This window comes from Trifolium pratense, linkage group LG3 (assembly GCF_020283565.1).
Source record: "Trifolium pratense cultivar HEN17-A07 linkage group LG3, ARS_RC_1.1, whole genome shotgun sequence".
Lineage (NCBI taxonomy): Eukaryota > Viridiplantae > Streptophyta > Magnoliopsida > Fabales > Fabaceae > Trifolium > Trifolium pratense.
In genome coordinates, this window is record NC_060061.1 from 46,871,680 (window position 1) to 46,896,303 (window position 24,624).

Sequence of the window (24,624 nt, forward strand, 5' to 3'; positions counted from 1 at the left end):
CTACTTCTATTCTAATTAATTGTTCTTAAATCAATTCGACTAATTCACTCCAAATTTTAACATCCAATAATTCATCTGATTCTTTGTCTTTAAGTAATTCAAATCCAAAACTGAACTTTAACTAGTAGGTGAATTTTACCCCTTCATACATTCTTTCTCAAACATCTTGACATCGTCGAGATACTCATTTATTCTCGTACACATCACAAAAATGGAATCGTGGAGAGAAAACACAGACATATGGTTGAAGCTTACGGGCGCAAGCCTCGTTTTGCCTAAAATTGTGGAACTATGCTTTTCACGCCACAAAACATATCTCATAAAAACAATTCCTTCAACTGCAAACTTCAAATACATGTGATTGACTTCACCATTTAGCAATAGCCAATTTTTTATTTTGTCAACTCTTTGGAGTGCACAGTTTCTCTTGCTAAGACATTATCGCAATTTAAAGTTGATGACATCAACATTTCAACTTAGAAGAAAATCTACATATAATTGATGCTTAAGAATCTACAGCTTAGAATTGATGACATATAATTGATGGAATTTGAATATCTGACTAATAATGGAATTATATGTTGTTTTATGTTTATCTAGTAACAACATTTCAACCTTTTTTGCAGTATAAACCAGATGGAAATTAACCAATAATATCCTCATGTAGTTCAAATTATTTTTCTATTTTATATTTTTCAGTAACTCATCCCTCTTGAAACCAACATAAATGTATCAGATGTATTAACATATGCCATTAGGATTTAGGAATGAAAATTTGAAAACAAATTTATGTAATTCATCATTAAGAAAAATTTCAACTTAAAACTCAAGCATGCAAATTCACTCTTGCTAAAATTTGAGAACTCGTTCAAAGGCACTGGTATTGATTTAGGAAGCATATTTTATTCATTGAAGTTTGAATAAAAAATCAAATACAAATTTATCTCTCTCTCTCTCTCTCTCTCTCTCTCTCTCTCTCACTCACAAACAAATAATAGTTTTTTTTTAATTTTCATTTTCATTTTCATTATTGTTAGGTTCCAACAATAAACATTACATGTACTACTTGCATAGCTGAAAGTTTGAAGCTTGGAACTGCAAATCCCCCACTAACATCATTCTGCTGGAAGGTATAATGATACCAGCTTACATTTATTTATGCAGTGAGATGCTACTTTAGGAAATTCCTTGCCACTTCCTAATTAAAGCCAAATACATTTTTGGTAATCAAAAGCCATAAAGATTATAGACTTTGATTTTTATACATGGAAAATATACCATTTACTTCTCTGGACTTTATTCTTATATCTTGAAAATTTGTTTGTAAATTCAAGTTGTGTCTATAGGCTTAAATCCCAGATCCAGCAAGTCGCCTCTTTGAGGCATTCGATACAGATAACTGGCCAAGCTTGTCGGTGTTGCTTGTATTTGATACAGTTCTTTCTTTGGTTGGTGTATAATGCCGCAGCCATTCCCCAACATATACCTGGAAAATAAAAAAGGTTATATCAAGGACCAGCATAAAATAGTAGCTACCATTTTCCCTAATTCTGCTTAGTAGTCAAAAAGTTATTAGGGACAGGGAAAGATAAGTGAATAAAAAAGGAAAAAGATACCAGGTTAATGTGAATAATTAAGTCACTTAATCAATTATGTCTTTAATTTTCTGTAACACAACACCAACTCCACAAACTAACATGATCTATGTGCATTCATCTCATTTGTGGGGCTAATCTGGTGTGATCTTACATCATCTACTACCAAGAAAACAACAACATAATATGAATGTAATGTAATGTACTATGTTATTTTAGAGCTTTCATTTTTGAGATTGTTTTATCTTTCAATGAGTAAATCGTCATTTTGGTCCCTGAATGTGTGAGATTGTGTCACTGTAGTCCCTGTATATACTAAAATAAGAAAAACACAAGTGCATCTTTTCTAAGTAATTTTATGGACTAAACTGACTAACCAAAAAGACATTTGAGGACTATATTCGAGGACTATAATAACAGTATTTGACACATTGAAGGACTAAAGTGATTGTTTACTCATCTTTCGACGGAACCTACCAAATCCAAGGGGATAAGAGATAATTAATGATTAAACTATCTTCGTGGATGATTATCTAATGAGTACTATGCAAATAGGATCTTAAGGCTAACAGTTAAAGGGCTTGCGATTATAATAACAGGCATAATCTATATTCTATGCATGAGGATATAATCTAACAAGAGATCCTAACAAGAAATATAATCTATACTTATATATATATAAAGGGGTACTAAGTTTTGGTATAGCTTTTTTCTTCCAATTTTACCCCTCATTTAAACAATTTTATTTTCAATTTCTTCTTTCTTAACCCAATCAAATGAGTATTTTTTTTTTAAGAAAATAATCTATAGATGAGGATATCAAGTTTTGGTGTAGCCCATTTTTTTCTTCAAATTTTACTCCATTTAAACTATTTTATTTATAATTTTGTCCTTTTGTACTCAATCAAATAACTTATTTTTTTAAACAGTTGCGTAAAATTTAGCAACTTCCATTATTTTTATCTAGAAAAGCAAACGGACAGGCAGGTTAAAGAATGGAAATAACCTGTTGAGGTCTCATAATCTTTGTATCAGGATCATCCAAGGACTCACGCCAATGTGCCAAGTATCCAGCCATACGAGGGATAGCAAATAAAATTGTGAAAAATTCGGGTGGAAAGCCCATAGCCCTGAGATTGCATAAATCCATCAGATCAATTCTATTTAAATATTCTGTGAGAAGTGACATATCTGATCCGCCATATCTAAAAAACCACATTTAATATTAATAAAATTACCTATATATTAATCCAGAGTAGAAGTCAACATTCGGATATAACTTCCTCTTGATAAAGTACTCGTCAGAGAGAGCAATCTTCTCCAAGGCAACAGCAACCTACATAATCAAATAATGGCATATACATTTTACAAGTTCAAACTAAATATAATGAACTGGGTCGAAACCGAATGAAGCAGACAAATTATTGATGAAGTTTCAAGAAACAATATGCGCAGAAAAAATGGATAAACACCTCTATAAGTGGATCCCGGCCAACAATGGAAAACACTTCCTCTGTCAATTTTTTTAAGACCTTTGCTCTAGGATCATAGTTTTTGTACACACGATGTCCAAAACCACTGAGCTTTCGTTTCCTAGAAAATAAACAACAGATAGTTAGACATTACGAAAATTGGAAACTTTCGCGTATATGATAGAAAAGTGTCAAAAAGCAGGAGACAAAAAAGAGTAAATAATCTCCAATCAGCAATCTTCATTGTTAGGGAAAACACATGACTCAGAAGAAGTAAAAGGTAATATCCACCTGTTTTTAACACCTTCAATGAACTCTGGAATGTTATCAACACTTCCAATTTCACTCAGCATTTTGAGGACCGCCTGTATATGAAAGTCACATTAGTATTGTCACATGTGAGTATGCTGCTTTGGTTTACTTTCCACGTTTGAATATGCAATACAGAAAATGATCATGAGTTACTCGAACCATTTATATTACCTCATTAGCTCCACCATGAAGAGGTCCATATAAAGCTCCAACACCTCCAGCAATAGCAGTGTATACATCGACACCACTGCAAATAAGGGTATTGTTAAAGCAACATATAACAGGATGCTTACTTTTATTTAAAAATCATTATTCGTTACAGATCAAACTTTGTCCACTGGAAAGAAGCCGAGGAAGACTCCGAAAAGTTTATAAGCAGCACTCTTTTGAGAAGTAGTGAGAGATCTACCTTGATGCAAGGTGGCGTACAGCAGATGTAGAGCAATTCATTTCATGTTCTGCATGCAGGATAAAGATGATGTCCAGTGCACGAGTTAGACGAGGATTAGGTTTATATGACCGATTGCCACTGCAAAAAAAATGCAGAGTGGAGATTTAATGAATTAGACTCTAAGCTGATAAAATACTTGCATCTGAATATATCTCTTTTTTAGATGACAAAGTTTGTAAATTATTGATATACATGAGAGGAATAACTGTGATCCTATATATATTAAAGCTAACAATAAGGAGATGATAATAACAAATTTGATTACAGTGAATAACAATATCTAACAAAAATATTACAATAGCAAAAATCTAGTATGCTGTTACCATTTCAGCATCATACATTAAATTATAAACTTTGTCTTTTGAAAAGTAAGTCATGTTAGTTCTGAAAAGACGTACAGAGAATCAAGCATGTAAAGGAAGTTCTCCGTGTAAGAAAGCTTGTTGGATGGAAGAACAGGTGGCCTTCCTCCCAGTCTAAGATTAATCGCAGCAGCAATTGTTGTTATCTGCAAATAAGCATAGAATTGAATGAACATTGCACAAAAATTCAGAAGATTGTGCTTAAACAGTGCAAGAAGCATTCAGAATAATTGAATGAGATATTACATAGAATATAGACAGAAGATTAAGGAATTCATAGAATTGAATAGCAAACCTTTCCAATAATCCGCACTATTTGTTTGTCTCTCACTTGCTTTGAGTTGTAGATATCAAGACCCTGCATTAAATTGTAAGTTAACGAAAAGAAGATAAAATGTGAATCAAATAATAAAACATGGAAAAATCTTGAACCCTAACAAGAAATAAAGTTCTGCTCATAATATTTAGTGGATGTCTTGTAATATCATGTTCATATCTTACCATAGTTTAGAGTATCTTATATGATCTCTTAAAAATAGTTTCTATAAGTTTTGAAATTTGATAGTCTTCTATTTGAATGGATAAAGTTCAGTGCTTCGTCCTTTGTATCACATCTCATATGTCATTGTACACAAGAGAATTATATTCAAAATATTTTCCTAACTACGTCTCTTTAATTTTAAGTAACAGAATCAAAGCGGATTGTTGAAATAATCCACACAATAGTCAAAATAATCATGTACTAAAACATCGTCAAAATGTAGAAATTGGAAAAATAGAAGTTCTACAAAATTAAGTTGAGAATATATTTGCATCACAAGAGTATCACAAGAGTACGGAATACAAAGTTCCACAATATGTTATCATTATACAATTGCATCAATGCTGAGCAGCTCAAAAGATGAGTAGCTTGGTCTTGAACACGGTTTGTGTTACTTACTCTGAGAGCAGGATTTGCATCAGGATGAAAAACAGACAAAGCACTAAGAGCATTAACAAGCACCCCCATAGGATGTGCATCTTGAGGCATTGATTGTATGAGATCCTACAAAACAAATGTATGCCACACTCCGTTAGATAAATACACCAGTGTTATCACTCACAATAGCAGTATATTCAAAATAGCAGTTTGTTCAAATTTGGTTATGCAATAGAGCTATATAGCCATTATTTGGCAACATTTTGTACTAAATAGTGCCTCGCAGAACAATAGTGATTTGTTCAAATTCTGCTATGTTACAGCACTATAGCGCCACTATTGAACAACACTGCCACTGGAATACACACATACATCTCAAAAAGAAATGAACAACCTAATCACTAATGATCAAGACGAAGGAGCTTTGTAGAGTGTTTGCAAGAGAAATTATGAAGCCTAAAATATCATTTATCGACTTTCCAGTTAAATGAAATAACAAAGTAATTTGAAATAAGAAAAGCTTACCAAAACTCCTTGTGGTAAGGCTGAATGCTGAGATATGGCGAATTCCCATTCTTGTAACTGATTTGCAGAAGGTAAATTTCCATACACTGAAAAGATAGAATTAGAAAACCTCAAAAAAATTAGTCTTCTCTGACATAAATATTTGCATCTCGGCTAATGATATGACGGAAAAAATATTTGATCCGCATCATAAACAAAGGCCATAAAAGCAGAACCATCTTAAAGCCATACAAATTTAATCCCAAAACATGTTTACTCATTTATGATTATTATATAACACTGAGGGGTTAGGCCTCAAAATTTTAACACATTATTATATTGCACTTGATAATTTAGGATTACCAATATGTATAGCTATGTGTATTATCTATTAAGTATCAATATATGTTTGAAATCTAATCGGCTAAGTGGCTAACAGTTTGAGACAATAATTATTTCAAGCAACTCCATTTTGAATACTACATGCTTACTAGTTGCTATGCGTTTATGTAAAATTGGCAAACTGCATGTCTCAAGTTTATAGTCTCGACCCTGCATAAAGTTTCATACACAAGCACGAAAATTACAGAAAAATACTCACATATGAGATATGCCACTTCCGGAAAGGTGCTTTTCTCGGCCAACTCCTCAATAGGGTATCCTCTATATCTAAGGATTCCCTCATCACCATCAATATAAGAAATTGTTGATCGCACAGGAGCAGTGTTTAAATATCCAGGATCATAAAGTTTGAGTCCCTTATCATCCTTCCCGGTTGATATCTGCAAACCCAAAAATTAAAGAACATAATATAATAAATGAATAAGACGATAGATCAAATTCCACCACAGTGTAACATCAGAACAGCATTACACAGCTAAAAAATCTTTTATCTTTTATCATATACATTTTTTATAAAATCTACCGTTGAATTAAAAGGTTATATCATATAGATCATCTATGTACAACTATTATTTCTACATGTCATTGAGATGCATAAAAATTAATACACAATTCCACCTCCATACAGAGCAAAAAAAAACTCTGCCTTTAATATCACAATCACACAAAACAAATAATTATTTGAAAAAACAATAGAACACGCCCGCAAGTGGGCGGTAGGATTGGTCCCATTGTTCGTCGGTCCTAGGGACGGATACCGAGTTTTCTAAAAACAAATATCACAATCACACCATTCAACAACTAAAGATCAACAAACAACCCATCTATGATTTCATAATATACCTGGTGAAATGATTATTTGGAAAAACAAATCTTTAGTTTGTTACTTGTAAGCTAAACAATCATACAATTGAATGATGCAGAAAGGAGCAAATTTGAACAAGACCCAATTCATCAAATCAAAAATCAATTCAAGTGCCAAATCTAAAAATTGAAAATTCATCAACACAACACAAATCTCTCATATCCTAACAAACAAAAAAAACACCAATTCAACCAAAATAACAAAATTGATCACGACCCAGATAACAAAATTGAGAATAAAGCAGAGAAATTCATCACCTTCTTGAAATCATTGGCTTTAACGGTGCCATCAGGAGAGACCGCAATGTTATACTTCTTCCCGGTACGTTCATCAACAACGGTGAGTGTTCCTTTGACATTAGACGGAGGGGAGATCCCGGAGGAAGCGGAAAGGTGGAGAGGGTGGAGGTGCGCGGCGGAGGTTGTTGAGGATGGAAGCAAATGAGCTGAGAGGGTGGCTAAACGATTCCGTGCAGCGTCGTGTAGCTTGGATTCGGTTGTAGTACTTGTAGTTGACATTGTTGTATACGATGTTTGTTTGTGTCTGTTTTTGTTTGTGTGATTTTGTTTTTGTTCTATGAATGAATATGAATGGATTCGAGAAAAAGGGATCGGATTATAATTAGAATTAATTAGTAGTTAGTACAGTAATAGGATTAGGATGATGTTGCCTTGTTGGAGATGAAAGTGAGATTTTCACGTGTTCTATTTACAAAATTCCCAATAGATTGGTGTTACGTACGGTACAGTACACCACACCCATCAATTTTTCATTTTTTATTTTGATATTATTTTTCATTTTTTATTATTAACACATACTCTCCTATCCTAATTATAAAAAAAATTTACTTTTTAAATACATTGAAAATTTGTTGTATTTAATCTATATTATTGTCTAGATACATCAAACTTTAAATATATCTAAAAAGTGAACATTTTCTTATAATTAGAACTAGAGAGAATAGTATATTCTACGCGTATTTTGGTCAAAAAAGAATTTTTTAGTTTAATATTGCTCATTTAATTATTAAATATTTCTCTTTCTTTGATTGCAATGAAATAAATTAAATGTTTATCTTTAATCCTTAAAGATATTTTTATTTGTCACATTAATTCTTTAATCCTTAAAATATTTTTATTTGTCACGTTAATTTTTTATGTTAGAAAATTTTAACTTTGGTTTCATATTGATCTTTATTCTCCAAAAATATTAACAGGATGGATTAATGTGTCAAATAGAGTTTTAGTAGAGATGTCAACCGTGTAGGAAATGAGCCAATGTACTTTACCACTTACTACACCACTATTTAAATTATTGGTCATGTTAAACAGTGTACCAGTGCACTTGTTAAACATACTAAAAAAGGAAATAAATGACAAAAGTAATGATGAGAGAATAACCTTATACGTTTTAAAGCATTAAATGCATAATTTACGAGATAAAATTTCCATATTGATATCCTTAATCAGTGCCCCAGAAATACTGTTTAGCATTTTCCTTAAATTATTCTCATCCTCATTTCCCGCTTCAAAAAGTATTATTTTCCCATATTTGCAAATCCCCACAGTTCTCACCGGAATGCATCATCATTTAAAAAATTATCAAATTTCTATTATTTTCGGTCAAACTAATTGTATGAAAATTTGAATAATTTATTTAGGGACATAGTCTTTACGTTGCGGCGGATAAAATTTCATCCCCAAACATCCCACATAGGAACTTTCTCCCTCATTCCTGCAGGGAAAAATTTCCCACTTATGGGTCTTCAAATCGGACAATCCCCATATGAATTATTTACAAATCAAATTGACATCCGCATCTGCTAGTAGTTCTTAAACTACAAAAACACATCAATTTAACGGGGATGTTTTTAATGAAAAAATTGTGAAGTATAAAGAAAAACCAATTTTAAAGAGCATAAGGAAATTAAAAACTACATAATAATAAGAAGTATAGCATCAAATAAGGGCTAAATAAGTGAATATATTGATTGCGGATAACCTTAAACATCACCACATACTTCTATGGATTAAAGACAAAACTGTATTTAACAACAAAAAATGAACAATAAAAATGATATAAAGGGTCTGTTTGTTACAGATTAAAAAAATAGTAATTTTGATGTAAAATAATTTAGACATTAAATTTATAGATTTTTAGAAAAGTTGAATTTACTTATAATAAAAATCAGTTTTTTTAAATAAAATAATCTTTAGTTTGTTTGGATACAACTTATAAAAGTGATTTTTTTAATTACAAATAACTTTCTTATTTTAACATTTCTTTTCTCTCTCCTCTAAAAAAAAATCTATTATTTTATAAGCTACTCTTAGTAGTTTCTCATTTTTAGCTATTTTCTGATTATTTTTAGCTTCTGATTATTTTAAAAATCTATAACAAACAAATTCAAAACAATTAAAAGTGATTATTTTTATAAAAAAGGTGATTTTTTTTCTAAAATAAGCTATAACAAAAAGACTCTAAATGTAAAAAGGTACAAACTATATAAACTCATATCTTTAAATAGAATCTAAAAGAATATTATAAAATAATTAGATAAACTAGCTTATTACTAAAGACAAAGTACTTAACAAAAGACACCCTCAATCGTGGTTATTAAAAACTATGGTACTTAGATCTTCCAAGTCCCAGTATCAAAACCAGCGTACCTAACAAAGAAAAGCTATTGGATCCGTTTGTTTGAGATTTGAAAAAAATCGTTTTTAAGAAAATCAATTTTTTTTAGAAATTTTGAAAAAAATCGAAAGCTATTTGCTGTTTGTTTATATTCATTAAAATTTAATTTTTGAAGATGGTAAAAGATGATGAATGATATAAAAAAGGATTTTGACTTAAACTATTGAAAATATATTCTCATTTTGATGAAAAAATTATTTTTTACCAAAATGATTTTTAAAAAAATCTGAAATAAACAAGTAAGATAAAAAAATATTTTTTTTTTAAAAAAAGTAAATTGTTTTTTGAAAAATCTGAAACAAACGCCTGTTGTTGGACAAAAAATATAAAAAAGAAAAGCTATCGTACATTGGTACCCAACAACTAAGAATCTACTAATCGGGGGAAAATCTATAGAAAAATCACCCTTTTACCTTATTCCCAACCAAAAGAACACATGATCGAAAACCCTTTCGATTGAATCTTTTCCTCACTTCACATAGCAATAATGGAGCTGTTCATTTGTCAAAAATCAACTGAAGAAATGGTGGAAGGTATTATTATTATTGTGTCCAACGGTAAGTGTTTCCGATTTTGGATTTCCTACAAAGATTGTTAGGTTCAATTAATTATTAATAATAGTAAAGTTCAATCTGTTTGAATTGACTTATTTTTGAGCTTATAAGAAACAACTTATGCAAATAAATAAGCTTTTGTGTATTATTATAGGGCCGTTTGGATTTGACTTATTTTTTAGCTTATGAAAATAGCTTATGTAAATAAATAAACTTTTGTGATAACTCTTAAGTTTTCATCGACAAAAACTTTATCTTTACAAGTTGTTTTATCATAAACTACATTGACAAGGTAATTTATGAGTTTGTCAAGTTTGCATAAGCTGTTTTGCATAAGCTCAAAAATAAGCTAATCCAAACAGGCCCTATAAGTTTGTCAAGGTAATTTATGAGTTTGTCAAGGTAATTTATAAAACTTCAGCTTATGAAAATATAATTTTCGCTAGTGAGGAGAACATATGAATTAATATAAAAGCTATTTTTCATAAGCTCAAAATCCAAACAGACCCTAGGAGTATTATATTGGTTGTCAAACTCGCGAGTCAAATAGACTAGTATTAGTAGTTTACTACAAGTCTAGGTGGCAGTTGACTGAAACTCAAACTCGTTTTCATGATAGACTCACTAGGACTCGGGTGGACTCGCATAGTATAATTGCACCATTTTGTAATTTTTATGTTAATTAGTGTTTTATTATGTTTGTGTCATTTACAAGTTTTTTATAAGTATTATTGCACCATTTTGTAATTTTTTACTATATATAGACACCTGTGCTATAGAATAATTGAACCTTTACTTTACAGTCTTATCTCTTCTTTTTTCTTTCAGATCATACATTTGAAGGTAGTTAAAGACACATGAGTAGTAAGACACTAAAAAAGAAGGGAAAAAAAAGGAGAAAAGCTAGCTGAATTGCAGTGAACACTACACCTTATTCTCTTGATGCTAGCTACTGCAGATTGGATAAAGATCAGGAAGATTGTTCATATGACTTGATTATCCGCTGAAAGTGCTGGAAATAAGGTAAGGTAAATAACAATATTATAGTTGCTGCCTTTTTTAGAATTTGTTGTTTGTTCATAACCTATGAAGCACAGAAACTCCTCAGATTAGGCACGTCCGAAGTGTCGGAGACACGTACCTAGAATCATTGACACTGGCATATAGTACATACTATTGGTTGTTCAGTGGTTATTTTAATTAATTGGTTTAAAGGGACCAAGTTTTAAGATTGGTTAAGAGTATTACAGATAGTTCATAGATCAACTTCAGTTTTATGTTTTTGTATGATTTTTTTTAGAGAAACCAACTTATGTGAATAAGAATACAATCGACCGTGTTCTATCTTGTAAGTTGTAAGAAAATTTGTGCTCCAGCCATGTAATTTTATTTTTCAAACTAAAGTTTAAAACTTGAAGCCTGCTTCCAAGTCAAAATCCTAAAAAATATAAATGAGTGAAGCTCTATGAACAGTTATGATTCATTTAGGTACATAGATAATATAGCAAAAATATATCTTTTATTCATCTTGAATGCAAAAGTCCAACTAGCAATTACACAAATATTTAGTCATTTACCATCTTACTAAATCTTAACATTCCTTTAGAAACAATTACACACTGATCATGGTAAAATATGACTTACTGACATTGTGTATGTAACATCTCAGAATTTTGGAAACCAATTAGTACCTAATTGAGAGAATCCTTAAAAATATTAAGGAGTAATGGTGGGTTAAAAATATAAATAGTTTTACTATAGAGAAAGGTAGTAAGTGTGAATGACATGATTGTAATTAATTAGAAGTTCATGGGTGAGATGATAAGGGGAGGCAAATTTAAAAATAATTTTTGTTAAGAAAAAAAAAAAGAGAAAAGAAGAAATCAACTCTCCCTTTTTCTATTCTGTTCCCATCGAACCCTAATACCCTTCCAACCTTCTTCTTCTCATAAATTCATTGTTTGGTATTCATGGCATGCAATTGTTTTACTAAGATTCCATTCTTAATTGCTACTACTAGTGTTAATTGGAAGAGATTAGTAGTAACAAATCAAGTTAGGCGACACAAGAACATGGAGAAATCCCATTTGCATCATCACTGCTTTCATCTTCAATCCATATTTTTTTCTTCAAGTTCTTCTTCTAAATAAAGGTGAGTTTTTATTCTAGGTACTGATTATGGGTAGAAATTATATTTAGAATTGAGTTTTCATACATGCATGAAGAGGCTAGATAAACCCCAATCTTTCTCTTAATAAGTAATAAATTAGTAAATTATATTGATAAGTTGCTAGAGGGTAAATAAGAATTTATGTAGAATGTTATTTGGCTAAATATTGTTGTTGTTGCTGTTAAACATAACTATGGTTGGAATGGCAAGTTAGTACTGTCCATTGAAAACAATTGCACATTTTAGATTAAAGTACGTATACTCTGGTTTTGGTTTTATGAAGCTAAATGGGTTATGATGAGGAATAGGTTCTTATGAGTTAAGATAGTATTAGTTCACAAATTTAGAACTAATTATTAGTTGAGAGAATGAAAATTGATTAATAGAAATTATTAGTTAAGAGATGACGTGGTATATCCGTTCGCCACAACGAAGAGATAATGTGGTATCCGTTCGCACAATGAAGAGATAATGTGGTGTATTCGTTCGCCACAACGAAGAGATAATGTAGTATCCGTTCGCCACAACGAAGAGATAATGTGGTAACCGTTCGCCACCACGAAGAGATAAGGTGGTATCCGTTTGCCACAACAAAGAGATAATGTGGTAGCCGTTCGCCACCACGAAGAGATAATGTGGTATCCGTTCGCCACAACGAAGAGATAATGTGGTTAGTATCGTTCACCACAACGAAGACAGAATGTGGTCTATGTGAACGTAGTGGGAAATGATAAGCAATATGAGATATGACAAGTTTATTATTAGTTTTAATTGTAGATGTGCGTGTAGAACTTCGTGTATGACTAGCAAGTGGTTCATGTTAAATATTTTATCAAATATTGTTTCCCTTGATGTTGTAAATAGTATTTTATCAAATATTAGTTTTCAAAGTACGATCGTTTTAGTGTACCTAATGAAATGAGATAGTTTTTATATATTTTGTTGATAGTTAACCAACACATAGAGAACTACGTGGCTCTGATTCCCTAATCGTTTAGGGACGCGTAGGACCAGGGATCCTCCCTGTCGAGCTACAATTTCAATAACTCTATATTTTAAATAAGTATATTTGTTATAGTGTATAGGTTATAGCTAGTGTATTAGGCTTGCACGGGGGCTGGATATATGATGAGTTAGTGTTAGCTTGTGCGCCGGTCATGATTTGAGATTGGGTCATGACAGTGTATGTGTGAGATATCCGTTATTCCTTGTATTTCTCTTAGTATCACTGGCTAGTTTAATTCAATTAGTTATATTGTACAGCACTAGTTATTTGTACTGCACTGGTTAGTTCCATCTCTGTTAGTGTGGGAATGATTGTAGAAGACACACCACAACTTGGAAATTAATGGACTATAAATGTGACATGTGACCAATAACTAAACTTTATATGAACAGCTAGCTATAAAGTTTATGCATATGGCCAGCTCTAATGCACAACTAAATGGAACACTGCTTAGAGTATGTATGTGGAATGTTGATATATTTAAAGGGTGGTTTCTATTGTATGTTGCAGAACATGAATGGCAGTGAATGTTGCTTCGTATTCTCTAGATGAGTAGATGCTAGCTGCTGAAGAGAATGGAACTGACTGGTCAAAAGACTTGAGTATGTGTTGATAGCAGTCAAATATTGATTGAGGTAGAAAACAATCCAATGGTTGTTTTTCTTTTGTTACTTTCTCATATATATCCTCTGTGAACGAGATTCTTTATGAAGTTCAATTTTTCAAATAAACACCCTGAATGAGGAAAATAGGAAAATCTTCCTACACAAAAAAAACATGAATGATATCCTCTGAGAACGAGATTCGTTATCAACCATTTTATTTTCCAATATATATATATATATATATATATATATATATATATATATATATATATATATATATATATATATATATATATATATATATATATATATATACTAACTTTGATCTATTGAAACTTATTTAGATGGCGAGCTTCCTGACTGATTTGGCGAAGCCATATGTGGAGAAATCGATAAATGGGGCGGTCGCAGAATCAAGTTATATATGTTGCTTCATGTGCCATGTTAAGGATTTCGAAGAAGAAAAAGCTATGTTGGAAGTAGAAAGCAAAACTGTCAAGCAACGTGTTGAGGTGGCAACCAGAAGAGGAGAAGATGTTATGCTCTTTTTTGGGAAGAAGAAGCTGAAAAGCTCATCCAAGAAGACACCAGAACAAAACAAAAAAGTTTTTGTGGATTTTGTTCTCATTGCATATGGCAATATAGAAGGGGAAAGGAACTGGCAAATAAGGAGGAGCAAATTAAAAAATTGATTGAAACTGGAAAGGATCTTGCAATGGGACTCCCTGCTCGTCTTCCCGATGTTGAACGTTATTCATCCCAACACTATATTCCTTTTAAAAGCAGGGAATCCAAATACAAAGAGCTTTTGGATGCACTAAAAGATGACAACAATTATATAATCGGGTCGAAAGGAATGGGGGGCACGGGAAAAACTACATTGGCCAAAGAAGTGGGCAAGGAACTTAAGCAGTCCAAACAATTTACTCATGATATTCTATAATCATTATCGTCTAGCTCTATCATATAGTAAATTGTTTGGACTGCTTAAGTTCCTTACCCACTTCTTTGGCCAATGTAGTTTTTCCCGTGCCCCCCCATTCCTTTCGACCCGATTATATAATTGCTGTCATCTTTTAGTGCATCCAAAAGCTCTTTGTGTTTGGATTCCCTGCTTTTAAAAGGAATATAGTGTTGGGATGAAAAACGTTCAACATCGGGAAGATGAGCAGGGAGTCCAATTGCAAGATCCTTTCCATGGAAGGAGACTAGAGAAAAGTCTAAAACTATATTATATTCGCTAATTTAGTTTATGTATATGTACAAGTAGGAATTGAGTGGCAAAGTGGAGCATTTTCTTGGTTTGGAAAGTCTCAAGGTATATAACTTAAAGTAGAAAATATTTTTTTTCTCAATGAAGAAAATGGACAACAAATGAATTTGGGGTTGCATTACATTGAGTTGCATGATCTGCCCGAGCTGATGCGTCTTTTTGTGGGTCCCAACAATTCTTTTGCCCTCAAAAACCTTACAAGGATAAAAATTATGGGATGCGAAAAATTGGAAATTGTTTTCTGCACTTCTATTTTAAGATTTCTGCCACAGTTGCTTCATCTAAGATTAGAAGAATGCAAAGAATTGAAATATATAATTGAAGATGATTTGGAGAATAAAAAATCCTCAAATTTTATGTCTACAAGTACATGCTTCCCAAAGCTACGAACGCTTGCAGTAGTAAAATGCAACAAGTTGAAATGTGTCTTTCCCATTTCAATATGTTAAGCGCTTCCCGAGCTAAAGGCTCTGTTGATACGAGAAGCAGATGAGATCGAAGAAATATTCCAAAGTGAAGTTGAGACTCCAGACAATTGTAGTATTTGTCAACCTACCAAGCTTCTGCCAGACACAAGGAATTCAATGTCAGGTTGTAAGAAACCGTGTTGTACAAAATTGTCAAAAACTCTATAACTTCAGCATCATCTCCCGACATCGTCAGAGATTTTTTTGATCTTTGCGGAGGTACACACTATACCCAATGTTTTTCAAAACCATTACATCTACGTGTGTGTGTGTGTGTGTGTGTGTGTGTGTGTGTGATTTTAATTGTCCTTAAACTAGTTGGTTAAAGAATATAAAACAATTGAAGCATCTAAAATACAAATGTGCATGAATAAGTATTTCTAAAATGTAACAGTTCACCTATATAGTTACTAATAGAAGCTTTATAAAAGTGGATATTTTGATTTTATTATTATGTTTATGAGTTACTATACGATAGTGATATTTTTAATCTATTTAATATTTTTCTACAGAAAATCATGAGTTGTATTCAGATGTGGTTGGTCTATTTCAAGAAATAAGAAAAAAAAAAGTCCAAAGGCCATGATACTAGTAATGAAAATCCAAGTTCAAAAACCATCAAAGATATTGCAACTGGGATTGAAGTTCAAGTAACATCAAAACAGGAGTTGACTTCTTCACAGGTCAATACCAATCTATTTGTTCAATCTTACCAGACCTGAATAGAAGACAATCACCATGACATTGTCTTTGAATCAAACATGCAATTTTTTGTTTTTCTTGGTTTTTTTTTAACTCTTTTTCAATGTACGAATTGAATTATTTGATACAAACTTAAACATGCTTTTAATTTTAAGCAGGGTATCGAGATAAGTGTTGAAGAAGGAACTACATCAACTAATGCCAAGACAATAGCATCAACAACACATTTAGAATTAGCAAGTTCATCATCAGGCCCATTAATTACTTCTGATTGTAGAACATCTTCACAGGTGAGTTTATAGCATGTAACCAAGCTTTGAAATTGAAACACATTCTTTTCTTACAAGGTTTAATTGCAATTTTGGCCCCAAGTATTGCGATTGTGCGATTTTGGCCTTCAACTGTTTTTGAGCAGTTTTGGCACCTTGATTTTTCCTTTTAGTAATTTGGTAGTCTCCTCCAAATTTATTTCCCAAACTTACCCTGAGTTGACATCATTTATTATCGTGACACCAAACTCTCATTGTCGCTTATAATTTTTCCTATAATTAAAACTCCCCCAAAAAAAACCAAAAAGTTTGAAACTCTAATTAGGGATTTCATTTGCTCCCACGTACGAGTTGATTTTTGACGTTTTTTATTTTAAGGAAAAGACACGATGGCCATGAGAGTTGGGTGGCATATCAACATAAATTATGGAGAAAATTGGGAGGGGAGCAACCAAATTGCATGATTATAAGGGACCAAAATTGCACAACTACGATACTTTGGGGTTCAATAATACTGCAATTAAACCTTTTTACATTGTCTACGATACTTTAATACTACATGTTTATATTTTAGCAAATACATAGTCATAATCAAAGCCCATACTTTGCTGATGTGAAGGGACATCTCCCCACTAACATTAGCTAGAGAACCATGTTTGTATAGTCAAATATTGCCAATTAAGTAAACAAAACCATTACACTCATAAGCAATTATGTATAAAATCAAATGGTATTTTGGTATTTCAGATAACTTTTATTTAGAGAAAAAGTTGTCCTATGGTTTTGTGACGGAAAAAACTTTCAATATTTATCCAGTCTCGACCAATTTTTAAATCTAACTAATCCCAAGGCTTAATATTAAGACTTAAGAAATTATAATATCATTTGTTGATCTGAATCTGTGTAGTAGGATGCTGATGACCAAATAGCCACTACAGAGACCAATGATCAAGCTGAAAACTCCGAATATTTTTTCTATTGTTATATGACGTATAAATCCTTCACTCTTTTGATTTTGAATTTTTTCCTATCCCACAATTTGTTCAGTTTCTGTAAACAATGATGTTACCTTGAAAGCAAGCTCAATTGTTGAGCAACAATGTCCTAGGGAGGATGAAATGATAGTTTCCAAATCAAGATCCTCTTCCGTTGCTTCTCAGTTTTCTTCAATGCCTTCTAAAGGTATTTTTTTTCTTCATTCTATTTTTAAGTGATTTTATAGTGCTCAATGAGGTTTAATTGTTATTTCCTATACTTTCAGAGGACCCTTCTATTTTTAAGTTCTTCTTTGATTGTCACGAGGGAGCTTGAGCAACTAGTCTTCAAGAAGCATTTGGATTACGAGAACTTTTCTTTGTTGACTAGTTTCTTTGGCAAGCATCCTTCTCTTCTTTTAAAAGACACATTACTTAGTAACAGATACAAGGGTTATGCCTACAACTGCCTAGCTGAGCTATTGAAATTCCTCCAAACCCATAGTGTGTTGGATGTGTTAGGTTCAAGCCACTCTGAATTTGTCGAGTTATTACAAGATTTGTGCAAATGTGGTTTTGATAAGGATTGGTTGGATGGTGTTGAAAAACACACTTTATTTCCTGGTTTACAAGTATCTCAAGATGCATTGCAAAATTTGTTGGACTCAAAACACATCTTGACTCAACATGCGGAAGATCTTAAGCATCAATTAGCTTCCACCGAAGCTGTTTTGGAGAGTATCACTATTGTTCTGCATCTTGTTTAATTTGTGGATCTTATTGTAGAATTTTTCACTTTGCAACCTCTTGAATCATAAAAAAATATATGTAACATAGATCAATTGGAACCACAATGTCTTATAAAATACAAAAACTCATAAGATATAAAATTGTTCAATGAACAAAAACATTACAGCAAGTGAAAAATAAATTCTTCAGCAAACAGTTACATATGATCTCATTTTCATATCATAGAACTCTTCAATCCGCATAACATTTCAGGATCTGCCACATGCATAATCACCTGATAAGATGTAAAGCAAATTACTTTGTTAGAAACTCCTGTTAATATCGCACCCAAGTTTGTAATCAATAATTAAAACAAAAACTCTATAGTAATCAATAAATATGTGAAGTGGATTGCACAAACCTTAACTACCAGGAGTTCGATTTCTGCGAAAGCTATTTAACCTTACCATCAAAGCTACATAGAGCTTGTCACCCACTCCATCAATAAACCGATAGTATGTGTGCCTCCATTTTCTAATAAGAAACAAAAAACCACAAATTCCCCAGAATCCTGCTGCAAATCCAACTCCCATGCCTAGATACAACGATTCTGGTACAGGTTAGTGAGTGAGTTAGTGACATATAACTGATATAAGTTACTAGATTGTAGTGTGATTTGTTGTCTATTTTAACAAAATAATTTATTTTGAAGTTATTTTAATAATAATAATAATAATTATTATTATTATTAATTTGTTAAATGTGTTTTTTAGTTGGTCAAAGACATTTTTAATTCAATTTATTTGGTTTTAATCCTAATTATAAGGATTTTCGGTTATGCTTTGCAACAATAACTTTTTAACTACATCATCATCATGAGTATATGAATAACAAAGGATTGAGGAGTCACACTCACGGTATTTATAGAAGAATTGAAGCAAGTCACACTCACGGTGTTTACACTCACTGTGTTCATCTATGACTCTTCCTTTCTATGTTTTGATACGTGACATAAAATAGAGAAATTATTTTCCTCACAAATTGAGTTGTTATCTTCCTGAGTTACATCACCGGTGTCTAATAATGTCTTGCTAGTTCTGTCACCTCAGATATGATTCATATCCGGGAAGGACCTGTTGAATCCCGGGGGATTTGCGCTTATGAGGCGGATAAATCCTTAAGGACAATGCGATCAGCCGCCTCAGGTATTGTATCACGGTTTGATATTTTGCAAGGTCGTTCATCATTTGTGATATCGTGGTTGCATACTTCACGGTTACCGACATCAATTACCGCAATTAGAAGATAAGTTCTTATGAACTCTATTTTAATTTATTTCTCTATAATATTTGTTGAGTTATTCAAATTTATATGTTGTTTATTATTGTGAATAGGTCCAATTTTTACAACATGATTATATATAAGATGTTAGCTAATGGGAAAGCATGAAAAAAGAAATAGTAGCTCAAAAGAAGTAGTGGAAGACTTTGAATTTTGAAGTCATTGACATGAGTGTTAGCTAATGGGAGTAAGACTTTTGAAAAAGCATAGAATATTTAGAATCATATAACGTATCAAAGAAGTAATCCACTTTCTCCACCAAAACCAATTACATGAGCAACAATGTCCAAATAAATACATATTTTTATATTAAAGTACAAATGATATGGATTCTATTGGTTGAAAATGTTTGCTATGTTTGCACCACTATCACATGCTTAATGATAGCTCTTTATTTTATCATCTCCTCCATTGCTAATCCATTTTACACCATTAAGAAAGCCGAACTGGATCTTGCGTCCAGCATAAAAATTGTAGATAGTTCAATGTGCTTTCCAAAGAATCAAAGATCATGTCAATCGGACAACTAGAACTCCAGTTATGCTAAAAACAAGACAAACATATATAAACCTACGAAAATCACAATTTCAACAAAAATAAATTGGTTCTTTCTATTCCATGACCGAAATAATTCTTGTTAAGGGATAAACTTTTAGGATCACATCATAGTTCCACCACAATTGGATGTGTGAATACATTTGTACCATGGTTTTAAATTGCGGTCGTAGATGTAACACCCAAACCCCTTAACGCGAATTTATTGAATATAAATAAATAAAACATTTAAGAAATTAAGGCGTCACGATTATAATACAAAAATCACAACACAAACACGTCATGCTAGCACAGCGGAAATTAAAATCAAATATAGTTCATTGTGCATATCATACAATAACCATATTGTTCACATAATATTCCTAGCTAGGCTCTAGGCCATATCAACAACAAGGATCCATCGATTGAATTTCCATGCTAATTATTGTAACATGCAAGAAAGGGAAGATCCGAATATGAAAGGAATTTTCGATGGATGAATTACAACAGAGAAGCCAAAGAGAAACTTCTAATACCAATTGGATGAATACTGATTTAATTTGATCAGTTAAATAAGCCAACTAACTTGACTTGTGGATGCATAGGTCATTGCAGTAGTTGTAATATTGTACTATCAAAATATATTGTAGCAAGTTCTAGTTTATCTTTGATTTTAAATATTGGTTTTTTCTTTGCTACTGGAAATCAAATCCGATTGCATCCTCAAATAATGTGCAGCACTGTCAAAATCAATACATTTTGAATTAAAATTAAGGAGAGATTAATCTATTAAGAAATTAAAACCAAACAATCCTCGTTTAACTTAAATGTTACTGTTGAAATTTGGGGAATTTAGGTTAAAGAATATGAGAAAATAATAAGGAACAATAAAATATTATTGATAATGATGTCAATAACCCTAATTACAATATTTACATGAATAAAATAGTATGACTACCTTGGTATTTATAACCAAGTGAATAAACTTAAATCTAAACTAAATCCCTTTATTATAGGGCTAAGAATAAACAAACCAAATCATAGAGATATTTTCTCAACAAATAATATAATATTTTCTATATTCTAACACTCCCCCTCAAGCTAAAGCTTACTAAGCTTTAAGCTTGTTACAAAATTAACCCTGAAAATAAATTAAATCCATTGATAGCAAGCCAACGAAGAGCAGCAACCAAAGAAGCAGTAGAGGAGTGGCCGAAGAGATGAATCCATATCAAATTAAGTAAAAATACCCGCGGATTGAAATATCACAAATGGGGGCCCGCGGATTAAAGAATCACAAACGGGTAACTGTGGTTAAAGGTAACTGGACCCGCGGATTAAAGAATCACAAACTGGTAACGGGATTAAAGGTAACGGAGACCCGCGGATTAAAGAATCACAAACGGGTAACAGGATTAAAGGTAACAGGACCCGCGGATTAAAGAATCACAAACGAGTAACGGGATTAAAGGTAACGGGGACCCGCGGATTAAAGAATCACAAACGGGGTATGCCCGCGGATTAAGGGAAAACAAACGGGGTATGCCCGCGGATTAAGGTATCACAAACGGGGTATGCCCGCGGATTAAGGGATCACAAACGGGGTATGCCCGCGGATTAAGGGATCACAAACGGGGTATGCCCGCGGATTAAGGGATAACAAACGGGGTATGCCCGCAAATTAAGGGATCACAAACGGGGTATGCCCGCGGATTAAGGAATCACAAACGGGGTATGCCCGCAGATTAAGGTATCACAAAACAGGTAATTAGGCCACCAAAACAAGATCAAGAGAGACTGATGATCAATCTTGGGAAAAAACGGTGGTTAAAGGTAAAGGATTCATGGAAAATTGGCATGTGACTGCATGTGTTAAGTAACATATCAATAAGGGTTAGAAAAGAAAGCAAAGGGGTAAACAAGAACCACAAAGGTGTGGAACAAAATAAAAATAAATTCTAATGACGGCTAGGGTTTATATGAAAAAAAGATAAAAAAGGTAAAGTGAAGAATAACCAAGAATTAATTATTCTCGGGAGAAATTGCAGCGGAATTATGTTTCAAGGTGGATACCATGGCTCTGATACCATGTTGAAATTTGGGGAATTTAGGTTAAAGAATATGAGAAAAATGTTGAAATTTTGAGGAATTTAGGTGAAAAAATAGGAGAAAATAATAAGGAACAATAAAATATTATTGATAATGATGTCAATAACCCTAATTACAATATTTACATTACTATTTACATGAATAAAATAGTATGACTACCTTGGTATTTATAACCAAGTGAATAAACTTAAATCTAAACTAAATCCCTTTATTATAGGGCTAAGAATAAACAAACCAAATCATAGAGATATTTTCTCAACAAATAATATAATATTTTCTATATTCTAACAGTTACAATCCTCGTTTGAAAACCGACAGAATCGTCTTGTGATTATTTGGATGGTGGTTTTATCTGCTAGTAGCCACAAATTAAATGTTACAATTCTGTTCTGTGATTGTTGTGAGTATCAAGTTTGAAGATACTACTGTTCGAAGTTCTTAGTAGCATTGCAAGCTACTGCAGAAGCTTTCCTATCGTTGTTATCATTCTCCTCTATTTTAACATTCATGCACAGGATCATTTTCATCATGTTTTAACAACTTGGATCCTTAAATTGTTTGAAACAAACCATAAAAAGTGCTTTCTTCCTAACAATAGTGATTAAGTTTAAGCTTTAGTTGTAGTTGTATCTTTGAAAGACTACCAAAAAAAAGTAGCAAGTTCAAATTCAATTTATTTTTGAAATGAGAATATTAGTTTTTTATTTTCTACTGCATATCAAATACCATATGGCATCTTCACATAATGTAGAGTTGAAAGCAGAAAAGTTTCTCAACAAAATCCATAACTAACACAAAAATTAAAGAGACAGATACATAGTTTTTCAGTGAACAAAAACATCACAACAAGTGAAAGATGAATTCAGCAGCAACATTTAACTGTTGATATATTACAATGTATTGGCTCTGTGAGTGAGTTTCTCTAACCTAGTGACCTTAAATTAAAATGAAATAGAATAGAATATACTGCACAGACACCACCACTAGCAATTGAAACAAACACACGTTTATTTTGATACATCAATTTAAATATAAAGTTTGACAACAATTTCAATGAACAAAACATTACAACAAGTGAAAGATGAATTCAGTAGCAACATTTAAGTAGAATAAAACTGGATTAACTGTGAAGTCAGAGAAACCGAATTCACTTTCTGTAGTCAGATCAATAAAACTGTGAAGTTTCACTAACCTTAACTGGCAAGAACTCAATTTCTGTGAAAGCTATTTAACTTTACCATCAAAGTTACATAAAGCTTGTCACCCACTCCATCAACAAACCGAAAGCATGCATGCCTCCATTTCCTAATAAGAAACAAAGAACCACAAATTCCCCAGAAACCTGCTGCAAATCCAACTCTCATACCTAGATACAATGATTCTCTTATAGAGTCATTATCTGTAGACGGAGTTGCATTTTTAGGATTTTCTTCTTCCGTGGTACAATTATTAAGAGGATCTCCACATAGTTTAGGATTCCCGATGTAGCTTGATGCATTAAAACTTTGAAGTTGAGTTCCTATTTGTATTTTTCCGTCAAAATTGTTGCAAGATAAATTCAAATAATCTAAAAAGTTTAAGAGAGACATGGTTTGAGGAATTTCTCCACAAAACTTATTATTAGAGAGATCAAGAGATTCCATATGTTTCATTCCTCCAATCTCTTTCGGTATTGTTCCATTAAAATTATTGTGAGATAAGTTCAATGATTGAATTTGAACAAGCCGAAATAATTCTAATGACACTTCTCCAGACAAGCTATTGCCTGATAGGTCAAAAGTCCGCCATTCTGATTGGAATTCAGACACATAATGTTGACCTTTTATAAACAACTCAATTGTATGTCCATAAAAAGTAAAATGAAAAGTAATCATTTGAGTCAAGTTATAGATGCACTTTGGCATAGATCCTGAAAGTTTGTTATGTGCAAGGTCCAAATGAAACAAAAAAGATTGATTGAATAACTGTGTTGGAATAGTCCCTTCAAATTGGTTGCTCTCAATATTAATACATATAAGTTTTGTGACGTCTTGATTGGTATGGTTCCTGAAAATTCATTTTCTCCCAAGTTCAAGAATAGTCAAAATCTGAATATACATATCTGTAAAGATTTGAACTGGTTTATTTTCATTTCGTCAGAATGCTATTGGAGATTTTTAATTTCAAGTACTACTATATTTTCTCTTATATGAATGTGTTAGACTGAAGTTTCTTTTGAAATGTGAAATGTTAATCGCTAGAGTCATCTTGAAATGCAATAACTACCTGAACATATTACGATGTACCACCGGTACCAGGTACGGAGAGTTATA

The 24,624-nt window shown here is 32.2% G+C and overlaps 2 protein-coding genes and 1 pseudogene across 2 annotated transcripts; 1 reads left to right on the plus strand and 2 right to left on the minus strand.

Annotated features, from left to right (window-relative positions):
• Nucleotides 1-846: 846 nt before the first annotated feature.
• LOC123917191 (citrate synthase 3, peroxisomal) lies at nucleotides 847-7,642 on the minus strand. The gene is made up of 13 exons (XM_045968851.1): nucleotides 7,140-7,642; nucleotides 6,217-6,397; nucleotides 5,637-5,722; nucleotides 5,133-5,237; nucleotides 4,488-4,550; nucleotides 4,229-4,338; nucleotides 3,789-3,908; nucleotides 3,551-3,626; nucleotides 3,359-3,432; nucleotides 3,068-3,188; nucleotides 2,834-2,931; nucleotides 2,602-2,725; nucleotides 847-1,486 (listed from the first exon to the last, which is right to left on the minus strand). The coding sequence occupies exons 1-13, from the start codon at nucleotides 7,398-7,400 to the stop codon at nucleotides 1,349-1,351; spliced, it is 1,557 nt and encodes a 518-aa protein (XP_045824807.1). The 5' UTR covers nucleotides 7,401-7,642; the 3' UTR covers nucleotides 847-1,348.
• A 6,616-nt stretch (nucleotides 7,643-14,258) lies between these two features.
• Nucleotides 14,259-18,555, plus strand: LOC123915261 (annotated as a pseudogene).
• Nucleotides 18,556-22,892: 4,337 nt separating this feature from the next.
• LOC123915262 (receptor-like protein EIX2) lies at nucleotides 22,893-24,585 on the minus strand. Its single transcript, XM_045966402.1, has 2 exons — nucleotides 24,578-24,585; nucleotides 22,893-24,358 (listed from the first exon to the last, which is right to left on the minus strand). Exons 1-2 carry the CDS (start codon nucleotides 24,583-24,585, stop codon nucleotides 23,521-23,523), a joined length of 846 nt encoding a protein of 281 aa, XP_045822358.1. The 3' UTR covers nucleotides 22,893-23,520.
• Nucleotides 24,586-24,624: the final 39 nt, after the last annotated feature.